Source organism: Diplotaxodon limnothrissa, linkage group LG17, assembly GCF_057381915.1.
Source record: "Diplotaxodon limnothrissa isolate DT_005_m linkage group LG17, D_limnothrissa_male_GT1.1, whole genome shotgun sequence".
NCBI classification, from domain to species: domain Eukaryota; kingdom Metazoa; phylum Chordata; class Actinopteri; order Cichliformes; family Cichlidae; genus Diplotaxodon; species Diplotaxodon limnothrissa.
The window spans coordinates 19284452-19304937 of record NC_140612.1 but is presented as its reverse complement, the minus strand read 5'-3'; the positions used below and the strand labels follow the sequence as shown (position 1 = coordinate 19304937).

Here is a 20486-nt window from a genome sequence, read left to right as displayed (position 1 = left end):
CAGTTTGTTGTTCAGATGAACACCAAGGTACCTGTAGCTGTCCACAGCCTCAATGTCCATACCTTAAAAGCCTAGATAAAAGCCTCTTATTCCCGTCATAGGGGGACACAAATATAACCCTGTCCTGATTAAAGAATGGTCATTGCGCATGGAGAGTGCCCGCATGAGATATAAATTGAACATTAACTGCAGTTCTCAATCATTCCACAGGGTGACATTACAACATAAAGAAACAGTGATAAGCAGACACTTTGCAAGGGTTGACAGCCAACTAAGCTGCCTCTGCACTGTATACATGGTTGTAAATGCTGTTCTGTAAATGTCCTAAGCAGACATGATCTGTAGTTTAATTCTGGCTGCAGAATATCCGTGAATAAAAAGATGAAATAAAATACAGATTGAGTAGGTGCGTGAGTGTGAAACAGAAGGGGTGGAGGACTCTCTGTGTGTACAAGGACAGAACAGTTCAAATACACTAATGATCCAGAGGGACACACAGGGGTGATGCTGGACTCTACATCATGTCTGATAGTGGAGTTGTTCACAGAGCAGTTCACTCTGCAGCACTGAAAATCATCTGCACATCGTCCCATTCATCTGTCAGACACTGAAGAATGAGTCCTTCCACTATAACAGAATTGATATGTGAATCAAGTGTTTCCATAGGGACTCTTCATCAGCCGTCAGTCAGTAAGACAGCACATCCAGTGCAGAAAGCAGGAGAGGAGTCGGGGAGGAGCTGTGTAGTGTAGCCAGCTTCCTTTTCAGCTCTGAATGTTAAAAGGAAGTTCAGTCATGTTGGACTGAACTTAGTAAGCTAAATGCTCACACTTGCAGAGATTTTTAGCATCAAATCTGCAGATGTCATTCAAGTCCACAGTGGAAATAAATCACGAGACTCCTGAAACACTTTAGTGATGGATTATCTATGTTCACCTGAAAGAAACAGCTTCTGTGAGGTGATGACTCCTCTGTCAGTCACTTCTGGATGAAGCTCTGCTCTCCACTCAACCTCCCAGTAACATGGCCCAGTCAGAGCAATGCTACTTCAACATCATCAAGACACAGCTTATCCTCTCTTGGCACACACGCTGTCTTGTTTACCAAAATGACTTCACTCTGCAGAAAAAAACAACATATTTTCTAACTGATTGTTTACAGATATTGACAGTCATCACCATCTCCTGTCTGTCAGTAATGCAGAATGTCCAATATGAAGCAGGGACCTGATTAATGTTCAGAGCAAGAGTGGACCATTTCCTGTTGTTCCACTAAAACAGAGTCTTCATGTGTTCATAATAGGGCTGTCAACATTAATGCGGATTAATCCGTCATCACGATTAACGTGATTAAAATATTTAACACAATTAACCCATCTGGAATAACTCAAAATCCCTGAAATGTCTCTGTCAATGCATTTCGGGCAGTTTCTCCAAAGTTTGTCCATTCTGCACTCCAGATAGGTTAAACATGTTAAAATTTTAAGCTCATTAACCGTGATGATGCGTTAACGTTGACAGCCCTAGTTTATAAACATATCTGATTCTGAAATATCAGCTGACTAATAAACATGGATGCTGTTACTGAACTGAAAGCACTGACAAGACAGATGTATAAATATGTTTCCTGGAACTTGGCAGAACTTGTGCTCTCTATGAGTATTAAATGGTTACTAAATGCAATTTTGGTTCTCTGAAATAAGAGCCACTGATTTGCAGGCTTTAGTCAGAGTGATTCCAGAACTGTGACAGAGATGAAACTGACAAGTTGTATAGTGTTGAAAAAACAAGCAATGGCTTGGACATGTGCAGAGGATAGTGGATATATTGGAGGCTTCAGGTTTGCAGGAAACACTGGGTCTTTGCTTTCATAAAACTCTGTTTAGGAAAATATTACTGGAGCACCACTCCAACCTTCTACTGACCTCAGATCCTAAGATCCAGTCTACACTGTGGACTCTTCAGAAGCCCCAACAGCTGCTGCACATCTAAATTCTGCAACTTGTTGTAGCTCAGGTCAAGATGTTTCATATGAGAGGGGTTGGACTTGAGAGCAGAGACCAGAGCAGCACAGCTGATCACTGACAAACCGCAACGATACAATCTGAATAAAAAGTAAAACATATAAATAAAATCATTTATAATCTAATCAGATCTCCTGAGTCAACCTATAACCTGTATGCCCAGTTGTAAGTGGCTATTGTATAAGAATCCTCCCAAAACTCTGTAATTATTAAATTACCAAATGTATGGTGCATAGATGTGAAAACACTCTAAGTATGTTATCACTGCTGACGAAAAATTGAAGAGGGTGAGCAGAAGTCACATGCTTCTAATCAAATACGTTTGATTAACTGATTATCAGTTTGTGGTGTCATGAAGTACTGTGCTTCAAATTTTGGACCCAGTATATAGGACACAGGGGACACGGTTCAAATACATAGGCAGCTGTATTGCTGGAACTCAAAGGAACAAAATACCAAAATACAAAACTGGGGCAAGGCAAGAGCCGAGGAAATTCGAACACACAAGGCACACAGCATGAAGGAGGACACGACAATAAACTGAGGGAGACACGAGATAATGAGGGAGGATGAAATAGGTGGCAGGACAATTGGGATCAATCAGAAGACACTGGAAGTAAAACTGAATTTTAAAAAAGGGACAAAAAAAACTGTCAAAATAAAACAGGAAATAACTAACATGGAGACACAGACACAACCCTACAAACTTGACACAAGAACAGAAAGGTAAACAAGCATGGACCAGACCAGACCGACTTTACAAATGAGATACTAAGGACAAAACACAGAGACAAGACTAAGACAGAAAAGACACGTAAGGGAACAAACACCATAAAGCTAGCAAAAAAAAAAAAAGAATAAAAAAAAAAATGGTCAACTCAGCTTTTACAGGTCAGTGTGTGTGTGTGTGTGTGTGTGTGTGTGTGTGTGTGTGTGTGTGTGTGTGTGTGCTGATCAATCAGTGTTAATGGGGGATGTGTTTTAAGATGGCGCCTGTGTGTTTGGCATGCCGTCAACCGCTCCTTTTTATTTGTTTGATTGTATTGTTTTTAGCGAATGTTGTGCAACATGTCAGTTCAACACTGTCGTATGATCGCCAGACTTTATTGGAAAGCGGCTTATCCACCAAAGTTTCAGTTTGGTTTGGTAAAGATAGCCAGGGTTTTCTGCCTCCCTACCTGGAAGCAGTACCATTGCGCTGGCATCCCCTACCACTGCCACCAGATATGCGGAAATGACGCAGGAGACGGGGTACCCGTGGAGGTCGCCTCGTTAAGCTGAGAATCCAGATTTCTTAGCTTCCTCACGATCTACGCTCTGTTCGTCAATCTTTTCCACGACTCTTGGTACCATCGCGTACACTGGATCCTGTGGATTCCTGGTTGGTCTCCGTTGTCGGCTCTATCGGGAGCAGCCCTGTTAAATCATTCCCTCTTCGGCATCTGTGTTGGAGGGGAATGGACCGATCAAACCTTTGATTGGTGGATCTGGTTGTCACTGCCGCGGAGGTCTCCGAACCAGCTCCCCTCAGGTTGGGTTTAATAAATGCCAGATCGGTGGCGAATAAGACCTTCATCCTGAAGGATTTCTTTTCTTCCCATGCATTGGATTTCCTCTGTTTGACTGAAACCTGGAGTTCACCCGGTGAGTTAAGCATTTTTTCTGAACTGCTGCCCGCCAGCTGTGCTTATTTTAGCGCTCCGAGAGCTTCTGGTCATGGCGGGGGGTTAGCTGTTGTTTTTAAATCACACTTTGAGTTTAAGCAACTATCCTCATGGACACGCCACACCAGCTTTGAACTTTGCCTGTGTGAACTTGGCCACTCGCCTTCATTGCTGTGTGCAATAGTTTATCGGCCTCCTAAATATAACAAGGAGTTTTTATCTGAGTTTTCGGAGTTTCTCGCTGACTGTGCATCCCGGTATGACCAGGTCCTGCTACTCGGTGATTTTAATATACACGTCTGTTGCCCAGGGAAGCCCCTGGCTAAGGAATTCATGGACCTGGTGAATTCTTTTAATCTTGTTCAATCTGTTAAAGGTGCCACTCAAGAACGTGGTCACACATTGGATTTGGTGTTATCATATGGGTTATCTGTCTGTAACTTACATGTGGAGGATGCTGTATTCTCTGACCATATGCCCATTTTATTTGACGTTGTTCCTCTTAGTCCTGTTGTTAAACGGGTTGCACCTATGCAATGCTATCGTACCTTCGGCTCAGATACTGCTGAGGATTTTTCAACACTATTTGAACAACTTGTGTCCAGTCCCTCTGAGTCGTCCTCCGTAGATGGATTACTCTCTCATCTGGGCTCTGTTTGTAAATCTGCCCTTGATGTTGTTGCACCTCTAAGACTCAGGCAGTGTAAACCCAAGGCCAGCCCTTGGCTAACCGATTTTACTCAAGCCATTAGAAGAGAATGTAGGAGATGTGAAAGACGATGGAAAAAGGACAGGCTGTGCGTTTCTCTGGAAGCTCTTAAGACGAGTTGGAAAGCTTATCAGAGGGCAGTAAAGACCGCCAAAAACTCCTATTTTTCACAACTTATTGCTGTTAATTCACATAACCCTTGTGTTCTGTATAATACCATTAATTCTGTACTGAATGCAGAGGATCATGTTCTTTTGCAATCTTCAGAGGTTACGTGTAATAGGTTTCTTAATTTCTTTGTGGATAAGGTTGCCAGTTTGAGACCCTCCACTTTATCTTCTGTTGGCCCGGCTGTGCATGTTCCCTGTTTAAATTTGCTTATTGCTTTCCAACCGATTGTTCTACCTGAACTAGAGAAGCTTGTGTTAAGTGCTAAACCATGTGGTTCTCCGAATGATGTCGTTCCACCGCGTTTTCTGAAAGAGGTGTTTCCTACTGTTGGACCACATATTTTAAACATAATCAATACCAGCCTCTTGTCAGGTCAAGTACCAAGTGAGTTTAAGCATGCAGTTATTCATCCCTTACTTAAGAAGCCAGGCTCAGATATTTCAGTAATGTCAAATTTTAAACCCATCTCTAAACTTCCTTTTCTGAGTAAGATCTTGGAAAAGGTTGTTCACACTCAGCTGATGGATTATCCAAACAACTCTCATATGTTTGAAGTTTTTCAGTCCGGCTTTAGGACGTTTCATAGCACAGAGACAGCTCTCATAAAGGTTATGAACGATATTCTGGTAGCGACGGACTGTGGTAAACACGTAGTGCTTATACTACTAGATATGACTGCTGCATTTGACACAGTGGATCATGACCTGCTGATCTCTCGTTTACAGCATTGTGTGGGCATTTCTGGCTTTGCACTCCTGTGGATAAAATCATACCTCTCAAACAGGAGCTTCTGTGTTAAGTTGGGCTCGTCATCATCCTCTGTGGCCCCTCTACCATGGGGTGTACCACAGGGATCTATTCTTGGGCCATTACTGTTTTCATTGTATCTCCTGCCACTGGGTGCGATCTTTCGTAAACATAAAGTTTCATTTCATCTATATGCTGATGATTGCCAGCTTTATTTTCCTTTCAGTCATTCTGATAGCTCCCAAATTAGACTCCTGCTTGATTGCCTTAGTGATGTTAAGTCATGGATGGCTCAAAACTTTTTAAATTTTAACGAACGTAAAACGGAAGTAATTCTGTTTGGCCCGAATCGTTCCTCTGATATCCCTGATGTTGACCTTGCTGCTCTGACCCCTCACCTGAAGAGCTCAATTACCAATCTTGGGTTAAAAATCGACTCTGCACTTACCCTTGATGGCCACATGAATGGGGTGGTGAAATCGTCATTCTATCAACTCAGGCGTCTGTCGAAGGTTAAACCTTTTCTTTCAAGGCGTGACTTGGAGACTGTTATCCACGCTTTTATAACCTCATGCTTGGATTATTGTAACTCCCTTTTAATAGGGGTTGGACCGGGCACTCTGACATGCCTGCAACTAGTACAGAATGCTGCGGCACGGTTTTTATCTGGTAAAAGGAAATTTGAGCACATTACTCCGGTTCTGGCCTCCCTGCACTGGCTTCCAATTGAATTTAGGATTCATTTTAAAGTTCTTTTATTGGTTTTTAAATCTTTAAATGGTCTGGCAATCTGTCTGATTTGCTGTAGCCCTATGTCCCCACTCGTTCGCTCCGGTCAGCTGAGCAGCTGTTGCTCTCAGTCCCCAAACCACGGTTGAAACTGAGAGGAGACCGAGCGTTCTCTATTGTGGCTCCTAAGCTTTGGAATAATCTTCCTCTTCACATTAGGCAATCGACATCAGTGATGGCTTTTAAATCCAGATTGAAAACGCATTTTCATTCACTGGCTTTTGATTCAGTGGTTGACTGACTTGTATCTTATTGTTTTTGCTATGTTTATTATTTTATCGTATTTATTATTCTTATGGTATCTATTATGTTTCTGTTGTTCAGCACTTTGGTCAGCCTTGTGTGTTTTAAAAGTGCTATATAAATAAACGATGATGATGATGATGATGATGATGATGATGATGATGATGAAATTATCAGACACTACTGTGATGTTGCACTGAATTAAATAAAATAAATGCTAGCATTTCACCGGACATCCTCAAAATATATTAGAATACATTGTGAAAAGAAAATTTTTTCAGATCATATATTGGGAGCGAAAGGGTGAGTGAGAGAGAGGTAAGTAAACTGACCTCAGAGTCTCCAATCTGCAGTGTGGACTCTGAAGAAAATCACATAAGTGTTTCACTCCTGAATCTTGCAGCTTGTTGAGACTCAAGTCCAAATATTTCAGATGGGAGTGGTTGGACTTGAGAGCGGACACCAAAGCAGCACAGCTGACGTCTGACAAACTGCAATCCCATAAACTGAATAAAGAATTATTTATAATCCAATCAGATGTGTTTAAGTGTTAAATGTGCATCTCAACATTAGTACGTGCTGATGAACAAACCTATCTCTAAAACGAGTAGTGACTTGGTCTGTGTTGTTAGTTCTATCATTGTGTATAATTATCGTCATGTCAGACTTCTACACACATCATCTAAATGTCAGTATAGTATTCAATAACCTGTTCATATCAACACAGTTACTATGCCTCCACTGCAGCTCAGAAGCAAAACGCTGTGTAAACACTAGGGATGGGTACCGGTGTCCGGTGCCATGATGGCACCGGTTCTGACATAAACGGTAGCAACCAGACCGAAAAGCAGAGCACATTTTGGTGCTTTATTTCGGTGCTTTTTTTTCCTGAGCTGTGATACACTTCTAGCCAATCATTTTACGTTTCCGAGGATAGTAGGCGGGCCCAGGTACGTACGTTCTTTTAGAGCAGAGCTACAGATTAAAAATGTCCAAGGCGAAGCGGTCAAAAGTCTGGCTGTACTTCACAGCAAAATATGCAAACTCAGCAGCCTGCAACAAGTGCTTTAAGCTGATACTGTGATACTGTCAAAGGAGGTAACACCTCAAATCCGATGAAACACCTGGCGACGCATAGCGGTTTTTTTAAAAGCCCAGAAATGCGCCGTATTTGATAGCTTGCTGCGAGACCTCACACTGAGCACATCTACTGTGGGTGGGTTGCCTGTTATGCAACATCCCCCAAAAACACGAAGAGGAGAGTCCTGGCCCCTAGCCCTGCCAGTGTAGCAGAAATGATGACGGATGATGATGGCAGCAGCCGTTCTTCTCTGCATGAGTAGCTTAATGTTGTTCGTGTGTAATTTACGTTGAGTAGGCTAACTACGTTATTACATTAATGCATGTAAGGTGAACTAGCAAACATCATCATAGCTACATGCGGCTGTCCTCTTGTTTGATGGCAGATACTCCCTTCACCCTGGCCAAAAAGGCTAAAATGACCAAAGAAAAAGTGGAAAACAGTTAAACATGAGAGGACAAAGTTTGTGTTTTTTCCATTGTTTAAGCACTGCTTCCAGCCAAGAGCGATACCATATATGCCCTATAGCTGCAGAAAAAGCTAACATTGTTATCTTTTTACAAAAAACAGCTGAAAATGAGAGGTTTATGGACCAATTTTGTGTTCTCCATTCTTTAAGCACCGGTTTGAGCACCGGCACCGTTTCAAAAGTACCGATTTGGCACCGGTATCGGATAAAACCTAAACGATACCCATCCCTAGTAAACACCAAGAAAAAAAACACACATGATGAGCCAATTTTGAAGGTATTTCACATCTGCTACAGGAACAAGTGGTCTTCAGCTGTCTCTTGTCATTTTTTGTGTGTGTATGTGTGTGTGTGTCCTGGAATTGCAAAACTCAATTCAATTATGCACCTATGCACCTACATCCACTAAAATTCAAGTCCTGGACACCCAAACCTCAAGGCTCATATAATTGGCATTAATTATGGAGCTCCTCCTGGTTCTGTGATGGGACCAAATGTATTTGCATTATGCATTCTTCCCTTAGGCAGTATTATTAGAAGGCATAGAATACATTTGCATTGCTATGTTGGGGTGATACTCAACTTTATCTGTCTATCTGTCAACAAAAACAGACAAACACACCAATTAATTAAACTGAAGAAATGTAAAGGTATAAGGACCTGGATCACCTCCAATTTACTGCTTCTAAATTAAGATAAAACTGTGGTTATTGTATGTGGGCCTAAAAATCATAGGAACATGTTTTCAAGTTTTTCATTCAGTGGGAATGAAACACATATTGTGATGACTCTATGGGTCTTCATATTTTAATGTAAAGCAGCTTGAGTTCACTATTGTTGTGATCTGGCACTATGTGAATAAAACAGAATTGAAATTAAATTGAATATTGACATTCAAATTATTACAATATGTTCAAAATAAAAAACAGTCTTGATGAACTGACCTTAGAGTCTCCAGCCTACAGTTTGCACTCTCTAGGCCAGTAAACAGCTGCTTCAAAGCTGAATCAGGGAGTTTGGCTCCACTCAGGTCCAGCCCTGTTAGATGGGAGGGACTGGACTTCAGAGCTGATGCGACAATTTCACAGTGACTTTCTGAGAGTTCACAGCTAGAAAGCCTGTGATGGAAAATATATCACCACACATGTTATAAAGTGGACAAATGAGTTTTCCTCCATTTGATGAGAAACACTTGAAAAATTTCCAGCTTCATCTACATAAGTGGAACATTTAGAGTCTGTTGTCCAAACAGTATAGAAATTAAACTAAAATTAAACTAACTGAACATCATCAGATTCAATATTAGCACAATTTAAAATTGCTGTAACTGAACCATTACTTAAAATCAGTTACTTATTCCGCTTGTGGTAGCTAACTATAATTTGAATTTGAAAGACAGAGATCCTCTCTACTTTTAAGACTAGCCTTTAAAATGTACTTTTTGTATTGCAAGGGCTGGATGAGGTGGCCCTGAACCATCACTTTGTTATTCTTCTATCATCTCATGCTGGGAATTTTCCATAATGAACTCTTTTGCAAGCGCCTGGGTATGAGATAGGCCACCATGAACTACTCAAAGATGCAAGTAGGTCAGACAATGTAAGACTGACAGTGGCAATGTGGCTATTCTAGCAGGCAGGAAATCAGACAGAATGACCATGAGAAGCTAGAAAAGTACTGTCAAAAGATCTTGTCAATTTCTGCAGGATGAGTCTTTCTCTCATGTAATCGGTACTTTAGAACATAGATTTGAGCACAAATTATTTTTTGATGATAACTATATCTGGTCTTACCGTGCCTTTCTGCAGTTTCTTATAGCTGGAATAAGTCTTCGTTGTCCCTCCTTTGATGTATTATACTTATTCAGGTCCAGGTCATCCAGAACCTCCTCTGACATCTGGAGCATGTAGGCCAGAGCTGAGCAATGGATGTCAGATAGTTCCTTCTCTGATCTGTTTTCTGATTTCAGGAACTCTTGGATCTCCTGATGTACTGAGAAGTCATTCATCTCCATCAAACAATGAAAGATGTTGATACTTCTATCAGGAGAGATTTTATCACTCTTCATCTTCTTCAGATTATTGATGACTCTCTGGATAATTTCTGGACTGTACTCCATCTTATTGAGCAGACCTCCTAAGAGTCTCTGGTTGTAGTCTAGTGACAGGCCATGAAGAAAGCGGACAAATAGATCCAGTTGGCCATTCTTACTTTGGAGAGATTTCTGCATGACAGTGGAAAGAAAGTCCTCTTGAAAATAGATGGGCATACCATCATCAAAATCATCAGTAAATAAATCTGGAAAATCATTCCTCAGAAACTTCTCCAGCACCTCTTCCTTCCTGTTGCTGTAACAGTGGAACATGTAGACAGCAGCCAGAAACTCCTGAATGCTCAGATGAACAAAGCAGTAGACTGGTTTCTTGAAGATCGCACACTCTCTTTTTAAGATCTCTGTACAAATGCCTGAGTACACTGAGGCCTCTGTGACATTCAGACCACACTGCTCCAGGTCTTCTTGGTAAAATAGGATGTTTCCTTTCTCCAGATGTTCAAAGGCCAGCCGCCCCAGCTTCAGGAGAACATCCCTGTCAGCCTGCATCAGCTCCTGTGGACTCGTCTCATGTCCCTCGTGGTATTTGTGCTTCTTTCTCTTTGTCTGAACGAGCAGGAAGTGTGAGTACATGTCAGTCAGGGTCTTGGGCAGCTCTCCTCTCTCCTCTGTAGTCAACATGTGCTCCAGAACCGTAGCAGTGATCCAGCAGAACACAGGGATTCTACACATGATGTGGAGGCTCCTGGATGTCTTCATGTGGGAGATGATTCTGCTGGACAGCTCTTCATCACTGAATCTGCTCGTGAAGTACTCCTCCTTCTGGGCGTCAGTGAAACCTCGTACTTCTGTTACCCTGTCAACACATATAGTAGGGATCTGACTGGATGCTGCAGGTCGGGAAGTTATCCAGACGAGAGCCAAGGGAAGCAGATTCCCCTCGATGAGGTTTGTCAGCAGCTCGCTGACTGATGACTTCTGTGTGACATTAGACACAAGCTTCCTGTTGGTGAAATCCAATGAAAGTCTGGTTTCATCCAGGCCGTCAAATATGAACAAAAGTTTACAGACAGCGAGCTTCTCTGCTGTGACCTTCTGTAATGCTGGATGGAAAACATGGAGCAGCTCTAGAAGACTGTACTGCTCATCTGTGATCATGTTCAGCTCCCTGAATGAAAGCAGAATCACCACACTGATGTCTTGGTTCTCCAAACCTTCTCCCCAGTCCAGAGTGAACTTCTGTACTGAGAAGGTTTTTCCAATGCCGGCAATGCCATTTGTTAGAACAACTCTAATGGGTCTCTGTTGGTCAGCCAAAGCTTTAAAGATGTCCTGGCACCTGATTGGAGTGTCATTGATGGTCTTGGAAGCTGTCTCCAGCTGCCTCACCTCATGTTGGGTATGAACTTCTTCACTCTGTCCCTCTGTGATGTAAAGTTCAGTGTAGATCCTGTTGAGCAGAGTCCCACTTCCTGTTTCATCACTTCCTTCAGTCACATGTTCACATCTCCTCCTTAGACTGATTTTATGTTCATCTAATACCTCCTGCAGACCAACATCTGCTAAAAGAAAGAAAAACAATGATGCTAAATAGATAGAAAACTCTTTAATACCCATCACAATAAGAAGTCCAGGCTTTAGATGTTCAGTCGTACTTTGAGCACAACCTCTCTGACTGGCGGTCTGCAGTCTGGACCTGCATCCAAACTGTGGACACAAGGAGTCTCTCCCTTGTCTGCAGAACCAGTGTCTACAATTGGTAGAGACTGGATCCTTCAGGATGTCCTGACACAAAGCACAGTAGGACAGCTGCTCCTCCACACTAACATGACTCTTCTCTCTGTGGACATGAAGGAAAAAATATTCTGACCAGAAAAATACACAGTAAAGTCAGAAATATAAATATAATTAAAATATAAATATAATTATATAAATATAATTACTCAGTTCAGCAGAAACAGTCTCTTACTTTTTGTCTAAGGTTGCGGGTTCATCACTGAAGTCTGGATTATGCTCTTTGGACCAATCACTCTTCGCAGACACACAGCTAGATTCTGCAGATGATGTGATGTGTATGTGGTGTTGATCTCTGGAAACACAAACAAAGCATAAACAAACTAACCCCCCCCCCCCCCCCCCCCCCCCAAAACCCTTGTCATTCATGGACATAAAATGTTTTTTGTTGTTTGTTTTTTTTCATGGCAGCTTTTGAGACAGTTTTGGGTTTTGCCATGAAACTAGGCTGAGCAGTCAGGCCACTGTGATTAAGAGAGGATTTAAGAAGTGCTCACTTGTAACTTCCTGATTGCATCACATTCAAAAGCACAGACTATTGACTCAAACATGGGCTGCAGGTAGTCCAACTTTTCCAAAATGGCACATTATTACATCCCATTGCCATAAGGGTTGCTTAGTCTCCCAGCACAGTCTCAAGTGTATGAAGGTCCAGCAGACAGGCAATTAATCTAGGAGTAAGTTAAACAGAGCCGTAGAATGTCCTTACCAAACAATTGTCTCTAACCAAAAAATTAGAAACAGACTTTATGAGGGTGACCTGACGGCCTGACATCCTCTAGTGGGATCTGTGCTTCTTGCCCAGCACCATGAATGATGCTGGTGCAATGGCTGCTGGGTTCCTCCTGGTCTACAACAATGTCCAACCGCATGTGCCCAGGGTATGCAGCTATTACTGGAGGAACTGGCTGACCCCCACGGTTGCCTGACCTGAATCTAATAAAATATCTCCTGGACATTGTCAGGGTTCCTGGGTCGGTGACCCAGTGTTTTCAGTTTTGTTCATGTTCAGTTTATTTTGCCACTTCCATGTGCTCACTTCCTGCTTTTCCTGCTCGTCTTGTGTCATTAGCCAGATTATGTTCACCCACCTGCTACCTCCCATGCACCGGAGCATCTGCCGCGGAGTGTGGGCGTTTCACGCCGTGCTTCGGCCGCTCCCTCTCTCGCCACTTCGCTCCTCGCTCACACACCCGCCGCCTCATTCGCCGGACCTCCACCATCGCCACGGCACAGCGGCTACGCCTCACACCTCGGCTCAACGGAGGCTACCGCACCAGAGGCTCTGCTGTTTACCCCGGCCGCTTCCTCTTCCCGGAGAAAGCGGCGCACACGCCGCCATAAAACGGACTACTTTCAGCCACTCCCGATGGTGAGCTCCAGTGACTGTTTTTCGCACTCGCCATCTGATTATTCACTTAAAACACACAATAGACTCACTTCTGATTCATGGGGAGTCTCCCTCCTAGACGAGGACGTGGACTGGGAAGAGTTTTTCTGCTCTGCTCCAAAGACTGTAAATAGTGGTGGCAGAAAAACCAGAACAATCCCCAATTAACCTGCCAGTAACACACACACCGTCACTATTTCCACACCCGTTACTCAGCCATTTCCCACCAGCACGGCAGCCCAGATTCGGCCTTCCCCTTCAGCCGTTTCACCTCCTCTGATGGCTAGGGCCCAGTCTACACCCACACCAGTGCCAGCTCCCAGGAGGAGGGCAGCTGCGACCCAGTCTACCTCCACACCCGCTTCTGTTTCTCAGGTGGGGGTGACTGGTGTCCAGCCACCTCCCGTGCCTGTCCCAGCACCCAGGCTGAGGGCAGCCCGAATCCAACCTGACCATCCCAGAGGCCTAGCTGAGGCTCTCCAGCCAGTGCCCTCATGCTCCAGAGGCTCGGAAGAGCTAGCCTGCTTACTCATCAGCCCACCACTTCATCCACCACCTGATCCAGCCTTTCACGCACTAGCTTTATCCCTGGTTAGGCTGGCTGAAGTGTCCCCTGCTCAGGCACCAGCTTTACTAGCCCAGGCTGTAGCTTTATCTCCCTCATTTGTCATGGTCCTGGGCCATGTTGGCCCAGTGTTCTTAGTTTTCTTGTATGTTTGTATTTTGTTCCTTATTTAGGCCATGTTTTCTGAGTTGCCCTGTTGTGTTGTTCCCTAAGTGTTTTCCCTTCATGGCTTTTACCCCCTGTGTGCCCCTCTGTGTATCTGTGAGCCCTCGTCTCCCTTTGTGGTTGTTTCATGTTTCCCCAGCCCGTTATGTCTGTGTTTTCCCCGTGCTCTCTCTCCTCCTGTCTGAACCTCTGTGCACTTCCTGTTTACTTTGTGACTCTCACGCCTGTACATGTCATGTTCAGTTCACCCCGCCCTGTCTCGTTATGATTATCAGTGTCACCTGTGTTCCCCATGTGTTCCCACTTTCCTCGTTAACCCTCTGTGTATTTCTGTCTGCGTCTCCCTCTGTTCGGCGTCGCGTTCTCCCTCATGTTGTGTGTTATTCTCCCCGTGGTTCGGTTCCTTGTACATCTCATGCTTTAGTTTTCCCAGTTTTAGTTTATTTTGTATTGCTTCTCGTGGCCAGCAATAAAGCTGTGTTTTTTGAGTTTATCCCCGTGTCTGTGAATCTGCATCTTGGGTCCTTCTCCTGCCTGCCACACAACGAACCATGACAGAAGAACGCGACCGCGACATGGACCCAGCAGTTCACAACCCCTCCGCGGACCTCCAGGACGACTTGGTCTACACGGTGGAATACCACTGTGAGGAATGGGCGACGCTACCTAGAGGCGAATACCGGGAGACCGTAGCCGTCCGTCTTCAGCGGATGGTGTCCGGGCTCCCGTGGCTATTCGGCGCGCTGCGCCCCCACATCCGGGACTTTCTTGTGTCCGCCGTGGGCATCCGTCCGGGGCAGCTGTCCCAGAAAGAACCGGAAACGGTCAAGATCGGGACCATGGGGCTCACCACCGTTACGCCGCCTGTTCGCTTCTCATCGGCTTCTACATCTTCGCCACCGCCTGTCTACACTACGTGGCGCACGGAGATGCCGGAGGCCAGCGACTTCGGTGAAGAGGAGCGGCAGCAGGTGTTACGGGCGTATCGGGAGGACGAGCTCCGTTGGAAGCCCTGGCTTATCACCGAGGAGGATTCGCGGCCCGGCTCAGCTCCTCCCCCATCCCGGAGAAAACGGCGTTCACGCCGCCGACACCCACCGCCACAGCCAGACACCGAGACTTCTGAGTTGCCAGCTGTGGTGAGTGGAAGGGACAAACAGGAGTTTCCTGACTCTGGGACTGTTTATTCCGGAGCTGTGTTTTTTCGCTTAGCTGCCCAGCCAGAAGCGCTAGCTCTGTCTCCTGTATCCTCGCTAGCACAGTCGTTGACTCCACCACAAGCTCCGTTTTCACCCCTACCACCACTTCAGTCTCCTTCAGTTCAGTCTGCCACTCAGCTACCTCCTCAGTTAGCCTTAGCTCGGTTTTCCCCAGCGCAGCCTCCCTTAGCACAGTCATCCACTCAATCACCAGTTCCACTTTCCCCCCAACTATCGCAGCTACTCCCAGCTCAGTCAGCTCCCTCGCAGCCCTTCACAGCTCAGTCAGCTCCCTCGCAGCCCTTCACAGCTCAGTCAGCTCCCTCGCAGCCCTTCACAGCTCAGTCAGCTCCCTCGCAGCCCTTCACAGCTCAGTCAGCTCCCTCGCAGCCCTTCACAGCTCAGTCAGCTCCCTCGCAGCCCCCCACAGCTCAGTTAGCTCCCTCGCAGCCCCCCTCAGTTCAGTGTCCCGTGTCCCCCTCAGTTCAGTGTCCCGTGTCCCCCTCAGTTCAGTGTCCCGTGTCCCCCTCAGTTCAGTGTCCCGTGTCCCCCTCAGTTCAGTGTCCCGTGTCCCCCTCAGTTCAGTGTCCAGTGTCCCCCTCAGTTCAGTGTCAGTTCAGGCCCCAGTAGCTCCAGAGCCGCCTGTAGCGCAGGCCCCAGTAGCTCCAGAGCCGCCTGTAGCGCAGGCCCCAGTAGCTCCAGAGCCGCCTGTAGCGCAGGCCCCAGTAGCTCCAGTGCCGCCTGTAGCGCAGGCCCCAGTAGCTCCAGTAGCCCAGTCCCCGATAGCAGCACGGTCCGCTGGTCAGCTTAACATTCAGCCAGGGGTCCCAAATCTCCCTGGCTCTGCATCAGCTCCTGCTGGGAGCTCGGATGAGCTCATCCAGGACTCCGCGGCTCCCACGCCGCCATCTACCTCATCAGCTGGGGGGCCCGAGGAGCCCGTTCAGCCTCCCGTCTCCGCTGGAGGGTCCGAGGGGCCCGTTCAGCCTCCCGTCTCCGCTGGAGGGCCCGAGGAGCCCGTCCAGCAACCTTCCACGTCGGCTGGGGGTTCAGGAGAACCGCACCAGCCTCATGCCACGTCTGCTGGAGGGCCCGAGGAGCCCATCCAGCCACCTTCTGCTTCTGCTCCTCCTGGTGCAGCTCCAGCCCGTGCTTCGTCAGCTGCAGCTCCAGCCCGTGCTTCGTCAGCTGCAGCTCCGGCCTCCGAGTCTTCGTCTGGCGCAGCTCCGGCCTCCGAGTCTTCGTCTGGCGCAGCTCCGGCCTCCGAGTCTTCGTCTGGCGCAGCTCCGGCCCCCGCATCGCCACCGTCTGGTCCTGCCTCGTCTGGTCCTGCCTCGACTGGTCCTGTGCCCACCAGGCCATGGCCAGCACGCCTGAGACTGGAGAGCCGCCGCCGCTGCCTTCCGCGCGGTCGGCCCCCTGAACTGCTCCGTCGTCGTCTCCTTCGCCGCCGCCGCTGCCTTCCGCGCGGTCGGCCCCCTGAACTGCTCTGTCACCTGTGCCACCCACCTGGTCGGCCCCCCGACCGTGTGACCCGTGAACTCTTGTGCCTGTGGGCTCTGGGTCGGCCCCCTGAACTTTATTTGGACTGTGGTCATGTGCTCCTGTGTCTTCTGTTGTTTGTTTTTGTTTCCCGTTCTGGTCCCTCCGTCCTGGTCCCCCGCCTCCCGCCCTGGGTGGGTTGTTTTCTGTTTTTGTTTTGTTTCTCGGGTTTGGGCTGTCGGGGGCCAGCCCTTGAGGGGGGGGGGGTACTGTCATGGTCCTGGGCCATGTTGGCCCAGTGTTCTTAGTTTTCTTGTATGTTTGTATTTTGTTCCTTATTTAGGCCATGTTTTCTGAGTTGCCCTGTTGTGTTGTTCCCTAAGTGTTTTCCCTTCATGGCTTTTACCCCCTGTGTGCCCCTCTGTGTATCTGTGAGCCCTCGTCTCTCCTTATGTTTTATTCCATGTTTCCCCTGCCCATTATGTCTAAGTTCTCCCCGTGCTCTCTCTCCCCCCCTGTGTGCCCTCTGTGTATTTATGAGCCCTCGTCTCCCTTTGTGGTTGTTTCATGTTTCCCCAGCCCGTTATGTCTGTGTTTTCCCCGTGCTCTCTCTCCTCCTGTCTGAACCTCTGTGCACTTCCTGTTTACTTTGACTCTCACGCCTGTACATGTCATGTTCAGTTCACCCCGCCCTGTCTCGTTATGATTATCAGTGTCACCTGTGTTCCCCATGTGTTCCCACTTTCCTCGTTAACCCTCTGTGTATTTCTGTCTGCGTCTCCCTCTGTTCGGCGTCGCGTTCTCCCTCATGTTGTGTGTTATTCTCCCCGTGGTTCGGTTCCTTGTACATCTCATGCTTTAGTTTTCCCAGTTTTAGTTTATTTTGTATTGCTTCTCGTGGCCAGCAATAAAGCTGTGTTTTTTGAGTTTATCCCCGTGTCTGTGAATCTGCATCTTGGGTCCTTCTCCTGCCTGCCACACAACGAACCATGACATCATTAGCTCAGTCTATAGCTCAGCCATCAGCTGTACCAACCTCAGCTCAGCCATTAGCCTCACCGACCTCTGTTTATCCGTTAGTCTCCTCAGTCCAGGCAGTTCACTCACCTGCCCTCCAGTCCCCTGTGGTTCAGTCTCCTCCTGCCCTCCAGTCAGCTCCTGTCCAGTCTGTAGTCCAGTCAGTCCAGTCTGTAGTCCAGTCTGCCCCTGTCCAGTCAGTCCAGTCTGCCCCTGTCCAGTCTGTAGTCCAGTCAGTCCAGTCTGCTCCTGTTCAGTCTGTAGTCCAGTCGCCTCCTGTCTCCCAGTCGCCCGTCCACCATCCCGTTCAGTTCCCGGACCTGCAGCCACAGCACCCAGAGCCAGCTGTGAGCTCTCCTGCTCCTCAGCCAGGGGTTTCCGCACCCGCTGGCCCGGCCGCTCTTCAGCCAGGGGTTTCCGCACCCGCTGGCCCGGCCGCTCTTCAGCCAGGGGTTTCCGCACCCGCTGGCCCGGCCGCTCTTCAGCCAGGGGTTTCCGCACCCGCTGGCCCGGCCGCTCTTCAGCCAGGGGTTTCCGCACCCGCTGGCCCGGCCGCTCTTCAGCCAGGGGTTTCCGCACCCGCTGGCCCGGCCGCTCTTCAGCCAGAGGCTTCCGCGCCGCCGCCTCGCCTGGTCCGGCATCAGACTCAGCCGCCGCCTCGCCTGGTCCGGCATCAGACTCAGCTTCAGCTTCGCCTGGTCCGGCATCAGCCTCAGCTTCAGCTTCGCCTGGTCCGGCCTCAGCCTCAGCTTCAGCTTCGCCTGGTCCGGCCTCAGCCTCAGCTTCAGCTTCGCCTGGTCCGGCCTCGGCTTCTGCTTCGCCTGGTCCAGCCTCAGCTTCGCCTGGTCCAGCCTCAGCTTTGCCTTTTCCTGTGTCAGCTCGTCTTGTGTCAATAGCCAGATTATGTTCAGCTGTGTACTCACCGGTCTCTCATTATCATCCTCATCAGTCTGTGTATTTAAGCCCTCTGTTTCTACTCGTTCACTGTCATGTCATTGATGTTATGTTGTCCTTCCCGTGTGTTCCCTCAGTTCAGTCCGCCATTCAGTTGTCCAGCCAGTCAGTGCCCCTTCACCCACTCCTTATAATAAACCTCACCTACCTGCCAGTCCTGCGTTTGGGTTCCTTCTTCCTCGCCTCCATACAACGCCTGACAGACATTATGTTTTGGTTCATCTTGGATCACCAGGTTGCACCTCAGACTGTCCAGGAGCTTAGTGATGCCCCAGTCTAAATCTGGGACCAGATTCTCAATGACAACATACATCATCTCATTAGGAGCATGCCCTTACGTTGGTATTTGGCCTGCATGAAGCACATGGGAGCCACATAAACTATTTAGTACCAGTTTTAGTTGCAGCAATGACATTTTGGTGAAATAAACAAGCCTGCCACAAAACATTTCACTTTAAATTTCAGGGTGTCTTTGAATTCAGCCCTCTGTATGTTGATCATTTCCATTTCCATCAAACAATGTTTCATTCCTAACATATTACCCAGTCCATAACAGTATACTGTAGATATCCAGCATCATTCTTTCCCTATTGAGATCTAATGTGTTTTCCAAGTGTTACTTTTATTGAGCAGTGAGCAGTGTGTACTTCTAACATCAGCATCTGTTTATCTAAAGTTCAGCTTTTGCCATTATATTGTGACCAGTTCTTTTCAGGGAGATGACTTCATGGTCTTTGGTGGGTAAACACATTAGAAAGCAGTTGGATATAGTAAAGAGCATCAGTAGGTTTGAATGACTTTGTTTGTTAAATAGAAAAAGGTTAAAAATCAGAAAGTGGGTTAATCTGACACAATTAAACAGCATTTAGTTTTGTCTTCCTATGAAATGAATTATCTTCAGTTTGATCTACAGACAGAAAGTATCTCTTACTTAGTGTCTGAGGGTCTAGGTTCAGTGTTGAACACTGGAGGCTGAGCTTTGGACCAGTCACTCTTTATAGATAGACAGCTGGATCCTGGATACTCTGCTCTGTAATCCTCTTGATGCAGATCCCTCATTTTCAGTGCATCTGAGAGAACCCGGCAACACTGAAAGACAAAAACTTCACACCTAGAACAGGAAGTAACACACACATACACACTGCAGACAGGAGTCTAGAGTGTAATAAACCAAGCTGACAATTCTCATAAATGAGCAGATCCTTATTTTCTCTTGCAGTCCACGGAGAAACAGCAGACTCCACGTTTATTTTCCTCCACCATGCTCCTGTGTATGTTATGTCACAAGCGTGTGTACCAAATGTGCTACAGGTACAAAGATGTTCAGAATTGAGGCACATCTTTTCATTCAAAAACAATTGTTTATGATTATTCTTACACCATATAAATGCACAATAACAATTACCTTCTTTCCCTCCTTGAGCTCCATTTCTGTAAAATGAAGTTTGAACTCTAAATACTTTCACTATTGAGCAGAAAACCACTTCCTGCCATCTCAATTTTCAGGAAATCACATGCATGCATTACTGTACACGAGAACTGTTTATTACCGAACAAAGCCACGCAGTTACAGCAAGTCTGCCACACAGAAAATGGATGAATATTTTTCTTGGTTTTATGGAAACTCAGAACCTGTAGAGTTACTTGGAGATCCTGTGATACACCACCTAAATGGTTTTCTCACTTATCATTTGGAGATTTTCTTTGATCCCTCACTGACACTGAATCTTTTGTAAAAACAAACAAACAAACAAACAAACAAACAAAAAAAGCAATAATTGAAAAAAAATAGGAGTAGAAATGACATACACTATAGGTAAAATGTCAGCTATTCTGGTGGTTAACATGGAATAAGGTCAGTAAAGTGAAAACTGTTGCAGTTTTTAGCGCTACAGTCGTGGATGTTTATGCTGCTAGCAGTGTTGGGAAGGTTACTTTTAAAATGTATTCCATTACAGAATACAGAATACA

The 20486-nt window shown here is 46.5% G+C and overlaps 1 protein-coding gene across 1 annotated transcript; it reads right to left on the bottom strand.

Moving 5' to 3' along the window:
• Positions 1-1925: 1925 nt before the first annotated feature.
• Positions 1926-19595, bottom strand: LOC146614898 (protein NLRC3-like). Its single transcript, XM_085376762.1, has 6 exons — positions 19447-19595; positions 11605-11789; positions 9690-11508; positions 8841-9014; positions 6679-6852; positions 1926-2103 (listed from the first exon to the last, which is right to left on the bottom strand). The coding sequence occupies exons 1-6, from the start codon at positions 19572-19574 to the stop codon at positions 1926-1928; spliced, it is 2658 nt and encodes an 885-aa protein (XP_085232888.1). The 5' UTR covers positions 19575-19595.
• Between the last annotated feature and the right edge of the window lie 891 nt (positions 19596-20486).